This window comes from Pungitius pungitius, chromosome 6 (assembly GCF_949316345.1).
Source record: "Pungitius pungitius chromosome 6, fPunPun2.1, whole genome shotgun sequence".
Classification (NCBI taxonomy): domain Eukaryota; kingdom Metazoa; phylum Chordata; class Actinopteri; order Perciformes; family Gasterosteidae; genus Pungitius; species Pungitius pungitius.
In genome coordinates, this window is record NC_084905.1 from 2610083 (window position 1) to 2621616 (window position 11534).

Consider the following 11534-nt stretch of genomic DNA (forward strand, 5'->3'; position numbering starts at 1 on the left):
AGCAGTTTTAACACCAAATACCGAAAGGTTACACCTATTTTTAGTGCATTTTTTATTATTGTACACGCAAAGGGCCCCTACCTACTACCCTTAAACTGTATGTCAACAACTCAAGTTCATCAAGACGGACATTGTGTCCATTCCTGCCTTTGTACGACACTGCCGTTACTCGTTTTGGAATGCACTGAAGTCTAAGTGTTGAGTTACATGCATTTTTAAGACAATCAGATTATTATAGTATAATATTATATATTATTAGCGTATTTATATGGATGAGACATATAGTTCAAAGTTAAGCTGCAGGACATTAGGATGAATGCAGGAAGAGCTCTATAAAGAAACACTTGGTTTGCACAGCCTACCTACCTAACTGGGTTATTTCCCCTTAAACAATAAAAGACACAAAAACATGTGAAAAATGTGGTATATTATAGTAATTTCTTAGTACAGAGTTGTCCAGCAGAGGGCCTGTTTGTAATGCTGGGTTTACTATCACATTCAGCTCGGGAGTATACCACGAAATACCATTTACAAATAACTAATTCCAAGAACTGTATAAATATTAGTAGTCAAAATATGTACAAAACAAAACCACACACACCCACACAATATACAGCCTAAACTCAAACGGCTGACACCACATTTAAAACAGTTCTTTAACAACTCACTCAACAGCTGCACTTTCTATTGGAAGTTGCGGTGCCGTGGACCGGGTGAGAGCTGTTACTCAACATGAATTGCGGCGAGTTTTGGGGAATCTCCTCTACGATGGTCATGCCGTTGCGGGCCAGCAGCTCCCGGGCCATGAGGATGAAGGCTGCCTCCACGTTCTGGGCCTCCTTGGCTGAGGTTTCCAGAGCAGCCAGCACACTGTTGTTTTCGGCCAGAGTGCACGCATCCTCGAACAACACCTGCCTCTGAGCCTGAAGGTCGGACTTATTACCTGCGAGGACGAACCGGGCGAGACGCGATCAACCAAATGTCAATCGAAATCTTGACAATTTTATACTGAATATTTTTCAATCTACTGACATTCTTCAGTTTACCAGATTTCAGTGGGATATATTACATTTACCAACATTACAAACCCCAGATTTCATTTCATGGGTTCTTAAAGTATTTGGGGCCAGGAGCTTAACCCTATTTGTATTTCTTGTAATTTACATAAATATATAGTTTTAAATTTAAACAGTAACAAGACTATTCTTAATTTTTCAAAAGTATTTGACTTATTTAGCATTTTAGTAGTGCGCTGCTTACCAATGAGAATCAGTACCACGCTGGAAGCTCCAAACTGCTCCACCTCCCTGATCCAGTGGGGAGCCGATTCAAATGTGCTGCGGCGCGTGATGTCGTAGACCACCATGGCCCCGTGGGCACTGCGGTAGTAGCTTTGAGTTATGGTGCGGAAACGCTCCTGTCCTGCTGTGTCCCACACCTGCATCTGCAATGACGACACACAAAACACAACTTCAGCCCAATGTCACCTAAAGGGTTGAAAAGTGCGTGTTGAGTGTGAATTATTCAGACGTGTTTTTGTGTGCAGAACTCTTTAACTAATCACCTTCACAACGCATCCATGCAGTTCACAATTTAACACACCCAGAAAGCTAACACACTGATGATGTCATTTGAAAGAAGAAGTCAACCCCTCCCTTTTCACTAAAGGAAAAAAATCTAATCAACTGAAACAACAAAGGAGCGTATATACTTTTAGATAAGAGAAAGAAACACCTCTAATCATGCTTTGGTTAATATATCAAAAATGTAGCCCTGATGAAATCAAATGATCCCCAATGTGTGTGCAATGTCAGAGTAGAGTGCATGTCACATACTTTCACCTTCTTGCCATCAATGTCCAGGGTGCGGACAGTGAAATCCACACCTATGGTATTTTGCTGCTTTTCTGTGAATATGCCAGATTTGAAGTTCTGGACTACGCAGGTCTTCCCCACATCTGAATCTCCAACCAGGATGATTTTGAAAAGGAAGTCGAAAGAGTCCTCGATGTCCGGCCCTGCAGGCTGCATGGTGGGAGCAGGAATATGTGTACACAGAAAACACACATAGAAGCAGAAACACTAGATCCTAGACCTTTGTGTCTGGTTCCTTCCTTAGTTGTGTCAATAAAAAACTGACAGCGTTTAGAGAAACAACAGCCTTAAAAAAGGCATGTAGTCAGGTGCCTCCAGATGAATCCACAGGTGATCCACAGGTAAAGTTGTCCCATTAGAAAATAATCTCCCTGTTAAAACAAGAGCTTGCTTCTTCATAAAGCTCATTCGCAAACTCTACTTGGCAGAAATCAACTTAATTCCATAGCAGAGGATTCAAATCCCTCTTTCTTCCTGGAATTTAATGTCAGCATCCAAAAAGTAGTGTTTCTTCATCCCATTTCAACGCTGCACTATCGGTCTTGTACTCAGTGTTCGTCTGCTTCTTTGTAGACTGTGACTCTTTCTGCCCTCTACAACTATAGACACGCCCCTTACCTGTCTTGATAGGTGTGATCTCCAACTGCCAGCCCACTTGCACCACTGCATCTTGGGATCTGGATTTTTGAATTTTTATTCCGGCTCTGTACTAGGGCACAATACCTGTAAGAGGCAGGATTTAAAACTCAATGACCCGAAACGCTATTTACTGACAAGTGGCTGGCTCTGAAATGTAGACCTGCAGGGTTAGATAAATGTAGAAGCTCAGCTCCAGTTGGTTTTATGACTGTAACTTGCTATATTAGTTTGACCTCTAACTACAGCAGTTCAGAGTTAGAGGTACACAGGCGGCCACAGCGCTGGAGGTTGAGTTTAAACAGTTCAGGACCTCTTTATGAATTCAGGTTTTGCTTACAAGGCTTAGTGTGCAAACACTCCTGAGCAAACAGCTTAAACTGCTCCGGCAATTTAACTTCTCCTGACAGAATGTTACCACACAACATTTGTCTTAACAGCTGTCCTTTGGACCCAATAATGTTATTTGTACATTTGTACAAGTCCTGCACTGTTAACCCCTTTAGGACCACTGCCAACTAACACATTCCACAGCACTCAATAGACGGGGGCTGAGCGGAGCATTAGCACAAGCACAACAACCGCGGACACGTTGAAAGAGCACAGTTAACACTTTTAGAATCCTGTGACAATAAAAGTATAATAAAAATCACTTTACCTCAGGCTGCATGCATTGATATCACAGCGCAATGCTAACACAGAATGAGCATACTGCTCTGAATCAGTCTCCTTCTCCCTCCACCCCGACTTGTTCTGTCGTCATCTCGGCCCACAGAAGAACAAGGCACAGCTGGACACAGAACAATGTGTGCGTGTGAGGGGCACTTGGCCGAGCTGGGTCTATCTTTGGCTGTGACCACCAGCCACCATCTTCCTGCTGTGTGTGGCTGTGCCTTATTAAATGCCACGAAATGTGGTTTTGTTGACGGTTTAGTGATGGAACAAATGAGAAGAGCACAACAGGGAAAAACTTTGATAATGTCTCTTTTTTAGGCAAACAGTAAATTGATAAAATGCACAAGATAAAACTAAAACTCCAGGATTTTGGATCTCTGACCACAACAACATTTATGCTGCACTTTACAGTGGTATCAAATTACAATCTTTTAATTCCCCAAAATGCAGATCTCCTTACATCACTTTGTACAAATACATTTGAGTTACTGCAGTATTAAAACATTACCTCAGTGTACAACACTGTAGTAAACAAATAAAGATATGGTGGCTAAACTGCCACATTCATATTAAGGAACAGAAATGTTTCTGTGATTCAGCAGAGTCTCGTCTCAGGAGCTGTATTGGAGTGTGTGACAAGTGATGACATCCTATTTGATCCGTAACTAAGCCACCGCACGAGTCACCTCAGCCTGCTGTGTCATCTTCTCTGTGCTGCACTGGCACAGTTCCTCTGCCTTGAAGCGGCGCTGGGGCTTTGTTGGCATTTTGGTTGTTTCTGACGTTTCTTGACAGGAGTCTTATTTGGTGTGATTTCCTGAGGAGGGACGTGAATGGGCCTCCAGGGGATTGGATTGTAGAAGCTGGGGGATGTGTGTGATGTGTCGTAGGGACCTGGAAGAAATCAAAGCAATAGAAAAATGATACATAACAAATATTAGCTGGCCAAATTCAATTAATAAATACAATGACATTTAATTTGGCCTGAGGCAAACCTTGAATTATACTGCTCACATTCTATCAACTATATGGTGTGAGTTAGACCAAAATTAAGTACGCCCCGTTTATCATTTCCAGATGACTTAGATGACTTTACTTGTTGGGTAGCAAGGTGATTTGGGAGTTGCTCCGCTTTTTTTGTTGGCTTTTGCCACCCAGTCCTTAAACTTCTCCTCTGCCCTCTTGTGGCGCTCTCGCTCCTGCTCCTCCTTCAGGGCAGCCGCCTCCTGTCAAGATAAAGGGATCCATCAGAATTGCTCTGCTGCTTCTGCTTGTCAAAAAAAAAAAACATTTAAATATCTTTATTGAAGCTGAATAACGAATGAAAATAATCAACATTACTTTCTCCTTCTTCTCCAACTCCAATTTTTCTTGGTTCTTCTTCTGCAGCCAGACTTTGTACTTTTGTTGAGCTTTCTGTTCTGTCTCCCTCCGTTTCTCCAGCTGCCTTTGTATCTCTTCCTCCTCCTTGCTCAGTTTTGTGAGGTGCTCCTGTTTCTCCTGGAATTGCATGAAAAAAACCAAATGACAAAGAGGTCAGCATTTGAAAGTGTGGCATTACTTTGTAAGTAAACACAGTTTTGCTGACTGTTAAGTAGCCGAAGCCTACCTGTTTCATTTTCATCTGTAGCCACTCTTGGATCTTCTTTTCCATTACTATCTTTTTCTGTTCCCGCTGCCTTTCTTGTTGTTCTTTTATTTCCTTCCTTAACTGCTCCTAATGTTTTTAATAGATCAGCACAAAATGTTGTACTGAGAGTCAGACCAAATACAATAAGAATGTATTTTTGGAAGTACAAAATATATAAAAGGTGTGCCTAGCTGTATGTACACAATACGAGCTATGTAAATAACAATAGTAATTGCTGCAGAAATACAGAGATATATGCATGTAAACCGTATTTTGCCTCATCTGCTTGTTTTTCCAGTTTGGAACGGTCTTCTTTGGCTTTGTTCACCAGCCACATCTCCCATGCACTGAGAAAGGGTCCCCGCGCGGGCTCCAAAGCATTCGGCAGCTGCACTGAAGGGCTTCTTGGTAGCTCACAGCTGTAACACAACAATAAAACATTATACATGTTGTCCTGTATGCGTTTTGTTTTAAGCTTAGAAGATGCCTCCTCGGAGCTCATTTATCGGGTTCCTGGAGGGAGAAGACCTTGTTGTTGTTGTTTGTGTAATAAGAAATAAAAAGATGCCTCCTCGCCTGGCTGGTGAAGCGCTGGGTCCGCAGTGCTCGCTCCGTCCGGGGGAAGTCAGCCGTGCTGGGCTGGGCTCCAGGTCTTCATCGCTGTCAAAACTGTCGTGATAGATGGGAGAAAGCAGAGAGAATGTGTCTTCGTCGTCGGTCAGGACGCCGTCGTCCAAGCACTTCGGCGTGTTGAAGTCTTTCCCCTGGCCCGTTTTGACCGGGGTGGAGCTGAAGCCTTTGGACACAGAGGAAGGACAGTTCGGCATCCGCCCCCCAGACATCGCTAGCTGTTGAAAACAAAACACATGTGATTTGTTTTACTTACATCATGTTTGCTCTTTGCTTGTTGTGTGATATCGTCCGAACCTATGCAACGTTTCAGTAACACAAAGTACTAACAAATACTACTACTTACTAACGCTAACGTGAGCCGATGCTCATCTCTCAACTGCTCGTTTTAACGGTTAGCAAAGTGGGGCTAACGTTAGCACCCAAAGGGACTTGATTATTATCTAACGTGCTACGACTGTTTAGTACAAACTATTCATCAAGGGAGCTCCGCAGTCCACGTGTGCGGTGTCTCTCGCTTATGAAATAACTACGGACATTTGATAAACAACCTTTTTCGCAGATAACGCTCTTGTGTGTAGCTTTTTCACCACCGCTGGAACTGATTAGCAGCTTTATCTCCCATGATACACCGCGTCCCGAAGCTAGCTTGTAACCATAGTGACGCCCGACACAAATAGTCTGTACTTCGTCTGCAGCAAAAACTTTATTTTTGGCTACTATTCAAATAGTATAGCATTTAATGTGACGTCAAATATAAACATGGCAAAATGTAAAATAATAATAAAGGTATAAAATAAAGGGAATCATATAAGGGGCTTGTCACTCATTACCATCTTTGATTTGGATTATATAATTGCTACTTTCATATAAAATATTGTATATTTGAATGCAACCTAATTGGAGGTGCAGCTTATAAGCTTAAGGTTGTTTTGTGAATTATGACTGATAATACATTTCCAATGGTAGTTGAATTCAATGAAATTGGAATTATTTTTTTAAATTTACCATGAACTTTTTAACACCTTAAAAGAATACTCAAGCCTGCAGAAATCTTCCACTTCATGAGCAAGGCCACTGACTACTTTCCATATTAGCTTGCAAAAAGCTATATCAACTACAGATCATGTTTCTTAATAAAAAAAAGCTCCAGGAAAGACATTTAGTTTGTGATAAAAAAATAAATAAAAGTCAGATATTTTTCTCCCACGGTTTTAACTGTTTATACCGGTGTTATTCCGTTCAGTGCTTAGCTGGGTTGTGTGTCTTTATTGTTCTCCAGTGACTAAGTTCACCCTATATAACAACGGGAATGTATTCTCTATAGCAGCCCCGATCCAGTTTAAGTTGACCTGTCTGTGCACTCTGTCTCACTCCCACTCAACATTATCAGTTTAATTACCAGCTGGTGTTCTAAATTGAGCTCACTGGAGAGCTGCTTTCACAAAGACGTGTGGCATTTTGTGAGTGTTTGTAATTACTTGCAGCTCTAAATTGATTTGCTGTCTCGTTGATTGTCGCTTAATGCTAAAGCCCACTGTTATACAGTATCCTTGAATTATTGATTATCATCCAGCCTGTTACTTTGTAGACGCTCAACAAGTATTTAGATTAAGATGATTTCGATTAAAGCTTCAAACCAAGTGCAGCTAGATTGTGGTAACTCTGTATCAGTTGTGGAAGAAATACTCATTAGTTAACATTACAAAAACCTGCCTCCAAAACTTCAGAAACGTAAATGTAGAGAACGATAAAGTCAATGGACGTATCAAAAGTAAAACTATACATAATGGGTTACGTCTATTACAGCTATTATATGTATTACTTTATTTTTTGTTAATGGCTTGGAATTACTTACATATTTATAGTTGTGGCCGAATTACAACTATGCCTGTGATAATATAGCTGTTGATAATATTTGTAGTGATATTCTGGATCTGAAAGGTTACTAGTTACGCAAGTTATAAAATAAGTGGCATAAAAAGAAATATTTCTACTCAAGTATAGTACAATCGCACTCGCTGAGCATCACTGGTCTCAATAAGTTGTTACTAAAAAGAAACCGCATGTCTGTATCTTGCTGGTAATCACAGAAATATCACTCCTCCTGAATGCTATTTTCTAGGATGTGTCAGTTCTCTGTGTGGCGTCCGCAGTTCTGAGTAAGATCATGACACGGGAGGATAATCAGCAGCCTCCCCGTGCAGAATGCAGGTAGGTGTGTCCGATCCAACGTGTCTCCAGAGTCACACCAGGGTGAGGGATTCCGTTGTTCGATGGGCAGGGTTCCTCATTCAGAGCTCCACATGGTCCCTTACTGACTCTCCAGCCAGCTCACAGGCCAGGTGGTATGGTGACAGGAGACTCTCAGAGACTGCCAGAGCGCAGAGGCCGACGGCGCGGACTCTCCCACCACCCTCTTCCGGACTCTAGACCACTAAGGAAGTCCCGCAAGAAGCTCCAAGTTATCATCTGTGTGCTGCTTGTGGAGCTGTGTGAGAGATTCACTTTTTTTGGCATTGTCTGCAACACGATTCTCTTCTGCACGGTGAAGCTGGGCTACGATAACTACCTGGCTGCTACGGTCAACCTGTGCTTCATAGGAGCCAGCACCCTGACCCCGGTTCTGGTTGGGTGGTTTGCAGAGACCTGCCTGGGAAGGAGCAAGGTGCTCTACTTGTGTGCTTTCCTTCATTTCTTTGGTAAGATGCAGTTAATGGAATACATGTTGTCTGATGTGAGGCACCTTCTGATAATACACCACGCTCAGAAGCACAACTGAATGCGTACCGTGTAACGCTAGTGACGGTCAACAAAAATGCATTTTATGTACTGTATGCAAATTGGTGTGGCATTTCGTGTAAATATAGATGGCTTAATGTAAAAAAGGGAATAATATAAAAGGCTGAATGCAATTGCATTTTCTTGCAGTATAACTCATTGTTTGGATTTAGATTGAATGCTCTACTTGTGTGCTTTCTGTCCTTTCTTTGTTAAGTCACACTTAATATGTGTTGCTGTGATGAAATCTATTATAAGACTATACTTTATATCTGTTATAAGGAGAGACGTAATTTACTGTGATGAAGCTCAAATCAGCACAGTTAAGAGACAAGATATTTATCTGGGACATGAACAAGAAAGTTGTGACACATCCTAACCTTTAATGTGAGCTCATTTCACAAGCGTCAGTAGTTCTGTTAAAGTGCTTAGTCATGGCTCTGCTTCTGTGAAGTCACACTCCTGCTGGGAATCTAGCTGCAACCACCATAACGTCCACCTGCCACTTGTGCTGCGTAGGCACAGCCATGCTGCCCGTGGTGGCATTCCCGTTTGAAGATTTCTACATTGACACTCATCACATGACGCACCAGCTGGAACCTCGGGAGCAGCAAATCTTGTTCTACGTCGGCCTCCTGGCTGCTGCTCTGGGTATCGGTGGCATCCGGGCCATCCTCTGTCCCATGGGAGCCTACAGCCTGCAGGGCTACAATCAGCACCGGCTCCTGTCCTTCTTCAACTGGTGAGCGGTGTTGCCGTGTGATTACAATCGTTTCCTTAGTTGGTTAATCATCACGCTACAAACTGTCCATTGATATCGTTCATCATCATCTGAGGTCCATTATGGCATCTAAACGGAGACAAGAGACAAGCAGTGCTTGGTTAATTATGGAAAAGTAAGAAATCAAATGGCCCTCAGGTGAGGCTTGGGCGATTGTGGAGTCAATTCGACATTAAAGTGGCCTTAGCATGATGCTAGACGAAAAGTCAGAACATCATGAGTTCATGAGTTAATTCAGTTCATCTTTAAGGGAACATGTACGTTACAAAATGCTGCAAAAAAAACGCCTGTCCATATAGATCACTAAAAAAACAAAAATGCAACATCATGGTGGCACTGCAGGTAAGGTAACTACTTCTGCGGACCATGAATGCCTGTAGATCATTTCACTGAGATGTAGTGCAATTGTGGCCATCCCTCGCACTAAAAAACAATGTATTTAGCATTCGTTCTGAGTAGATTGACATTGATGTGTTATTTGGTAACATCCGCATAAACAATGTTCATGAGAGGAAGTGATATTGGTTTCTTATTCATGTTTAGGTTCTACTGGTTGGTCAACCTGAATTCCACTGTTGTATTTTTGGGGATTGCTTACATCCAGCAGTCTGTGGGAAAAAATCTGGGCTTCCTTATCCCCTTCACCTCTGTGCTGCTGGCTCTGATCGCGATACACATGATGCGGAACAAACTCACCTACAAACCGAAGAAAGGTAACGCACACAAAAAAAAGAGGGAGACATAGAAACAGGCATACGGTGCCACCCACACTTAGTTCTGTTCCTTTGTGTGTCTGTCAAACTGCAGGTGGATCATTGTTGACCACATTGGGAATTTTCTTGAACTCTCTGAAGATGTGCTGCCTTCACTATCGTCACCTGAGTGGGGATGTGGTCTCTTGGCTGGACCGCGCCAAGGAGAACAATGGCGGCCGCTACAGCGAAACACATGTTGAAAATGTCAAAGTGCTGGCCAAGCTCTTCCCCCTTTATGGCCTTCAGCTGCTTTACAGAGCCTGCATCACACAGGTAGGTCACTGGGAATATTAGGGGTCTTTAATACGGAGCATGAAAATGTATCATGATGTTTTCCGCAGATTCCCTCAGGTTACTACATACAGACAATGAACTCAAAACTTCACCTCAACAACCTCCTGTGGCCCATCGGCGCCATGAACGTGATCAGTATCCTCCCCCTGCTGCTCTTGGCGCCACTAATTGAATGTGTAACCACTTGTTACCTCTCTAAAGAAAGAACTCCTCTGGCCCCTGCAAAAGTCATCAGTGAGTATCTGTGTGTGCATGCACGCCCGCACTAATGCACACACCGTTCTAACTCTCGCTCTTCTGCCTCTTTCATCCTCCCTCTATCCCCCCCTCTGTTATTATTCTGCAGCCCCCCTCTCATCACCCCTCCCTGTCCATCCTCCCCTTCCAGCTTTGGGCCATGCGTGTGCCACCCTATCGGTCCTGGTGGCCGGTTTGTCTGAGCTGCAGAGGAAGTCATACCCTCTGGTGGAGCAGACCCTGTCTGGAAGAGTTCTGCAAGTGTCATCCATGCCGTGTTTCCGGCTGGCTCCTCAGTACATCCTGCTGGGTCTCGCGGAGGCTCTCGTCACTCCCGCATGTATGTGACAGAATTATGGTCTCCATGATTTCCTCTAATTTATCAATTTGGCCCAAATTGGCAAAAAATAGCAGCGGGATCAAACTGTTCTGCTTTCTCTTCCTCTTTGGCAGGTTCCCTCATATCTTTCCAACTGACACCGAGCCACATCAGGGGGATCTCCCTGCACTTCCTCACTCTGTCCTATGGAGGAGGCTGCTTTCTGGGAGCCTTCATCATTCAGCTGGTGTTCTTTCTTTCTGGAGGTAAAATTAGTAATCATACTTCAACGATAATAGTGACCCAGAAATCAGATTTAAAAACAATGCCGCTGATGGTGATATGCTTGGATACTTGTTTACAGGAAACTTTTACCCAAGCATATTGCATGATGGGAATCTGGAGAGGTTTTTCTTCCTCCTGGCCACACTGATGGCTGTAAATACCTTTGTGTTTTGGAGCGTATCGAACAGGTAGGCCCACCGATCTCATAATACACAAAAACACGTGCATGTAAAAGTTATGATTCTCATCTCACTGATGCTGTCCAGGTACAAAGACCTGACTGTGCAGGGTAAAGCACTGACCATCAGCCCTCTGACTGAGAAGCTGCTGCATTACAAGGCCTGTCTGCGGTTCTACGACACGGTGGATTGCTCGTACACAAACCAATCGGTCGAATCTATTTTATGATAGCCTTCTTTATTATATATCTACAGTTAGTGGCGCTGGCGCTGCATGTTATGTCAAAGTTTGAGTGTTTGTGAACTATACAAAATGGTGTACTTGGAATGAACATAAGTATGTTGTTTTACAATCATGGTGTTAGAATGGAATTCATGAACAGAATATAACTTGTCCCTATTTTAGTGAATGGTGTTGAAATACTTTTGCAAATAATAACAAATAAATGAAACATGTA

The 11534-nt window shown here is 42.9% G+C and overlaps 3 protein-coding genes across 6 annotated transcripts; 1 reads left to right on the forward strand and 2 right to left on the reverse strand.

Annotated features, from left to right (window-relative positions):
- Positions 1-35: 35 nt before the first annotated feature.
- LOC119196153 (ras-related protein Rab-19) lies at positions 36-3348 on the reverse strand. Of its 3 annotated transcripts, none has more exons than XM_037451629.2 (5): positions 3169-3348; positions 2493-2597; positions 1842-2024; positions 1261-1444; positions 36-943 (listed from the first exon to the last, which is right to left on the reverse strand). In XM_037451629.2, the coding sequence occupies exons 2-5, from the start codon at positions 2541-2543 to the stop codon at positions 669-671; spliced, it is 693 nt and encodes a 230-aa protein (XP_037307526.1). In that variant the 5' UTR covers positions 2544-2597; positions 3169-3348; the 3' UTR covers positions 36-668. The 3 variants fall into 3 exon arrangements, with proteins under 3 accessions (XP_037307526.1, XP_037307525.1, XP_037307527.1); XM_037451628.2 differs by having other exon boundaries at positions 1836-2024; XM_037451630.2 differs by lacking the exon at positions 2493-2597 and having other exon boundaries at positions 1836-2024.
- A 129-nt stretch (positions 3349-3477) lies between these two features.
- ccdc34 (coiled-coil domain containing 34) lies at positions 3478-6114 on the reverse strand. 2 transcript variants are annotated; one of them, XM_037451626.2, is made up of 7 exons: positions 5997-6114; positions 5392-5663; positions 5093-5234; positions 4795-4902; positions 4527-4685; positions 4282-4411; positions 3478-4079 (listed from the first exon to the last, which is right to left on the reverse strand). In XM_037451626.2, the coding sequence occupies exons 2-7, from the start codon at positions 5655-5657 to the stop codon at positions 3886-3888; spliced, it is 999 nt and encodes a 332-aa protein (XP_037307523.2). In that variant the 5' UTR covers positions 5658-5663; positions 5997-6114; the 3' UTR covers positions 3478-3885. The 2 variants fall into 2 exon arrangements, with proteins under 2 accessions (XP_037307523.2, XP_037307524.2); XM_037451627.2 differs by lacking the exon at positions 5997-6114 and adding an exon at positions 5792-5988.
- Positions 6115-7294: 1180 nt separating this feature from the next.
- Positions 7295-11470, forward strand: slc15a5 (solute carrier family 15 member 5). Its single transcript, XM_037450490.2, has 10 exons — positions 7295-7659; positions 7775-8147; positions 8746-8968; positions 9551-9720; positions 9815-10035; positions 10104-10290; positions 10445-10633; positions 10747-10878; positions 10977-11085; positions 11164-11470. Exons 1-10 carry the CDS (start codon positions 7654-7656, stop codon positions 11303-11305), a joined length of 1752 nt encoding a protein of 583 aa, XP_037306387.2. The 5' UTR covers positions 7295-7653; the 3' UTR covers positions 11306-11470.
- Positions 11471-11534: the final 64 nt, after the last annotated feature.

Excerpts from the sequence above, each read along its gene's own strand:
- LOC119196153 (XM_037451628.2), bottom strand. The coding sequence starts at position 2,543 with ATGCAGTGGTGCAAGTGGGCTGGCAGTTGGAGATCACACCTATCAAGA. Across the intron at positions 2,025-2,492 it reads GATCACACCTATCAAGACAG|CCTGCAGGGCCGGACATCGA; the intron begins GTAAGGGGCGTG and ends CCCACCATGCAG. Across the intron at positions 1,445-1,835 it reads TTGATGGCAAGAAGGTGAAA|ATGCAGGTGTGGGACACAGC; the intron begins GTATGTGACATG and ends TCGTCATTGCAG.
- ccdc34 (XM_037451626.2), bottom strand. The coding sequence starts at position 5,657 with ATGTCTGGGGGGCGGATGCCGAACTGTCCTTCCTCTGTGTCCAAAGGC. Across the intron at positions 5,235-5,391 it reads CCCAGCGCTTCACCAGCCAG|CTGTGAGCTACCAAGAAGCC; the intron begins GCGAGGAGGCAT and ends GTTGTGTTACAG. Across the intron at positions 4,686-4,794 it reads TACAGATGAAAATGAAACAG|GAGAAACAGGAGCACCTCAC; the intron begins GTAGGCTTCGGC and ends ATGCAATTCCAG.
- slc15a5 (XM_037450490.2), top strand. Across the intron at positions 10,291-10,444 it reads GGCCCCTGCAAAAGTCATCA|CTTTGGGCCATGCGTGTGCC; the intron begins GTGAGTATCTGT and ends CTCCCCTTCCAG. Across the intron at positions 10,879-10,976 it reads GGTGTTCTTTCTTTCTGGAG|GAAACTTTTACCCAAGCATA; the intron begins GTAAAATTAGTA and ends ACTTGTTTACAG.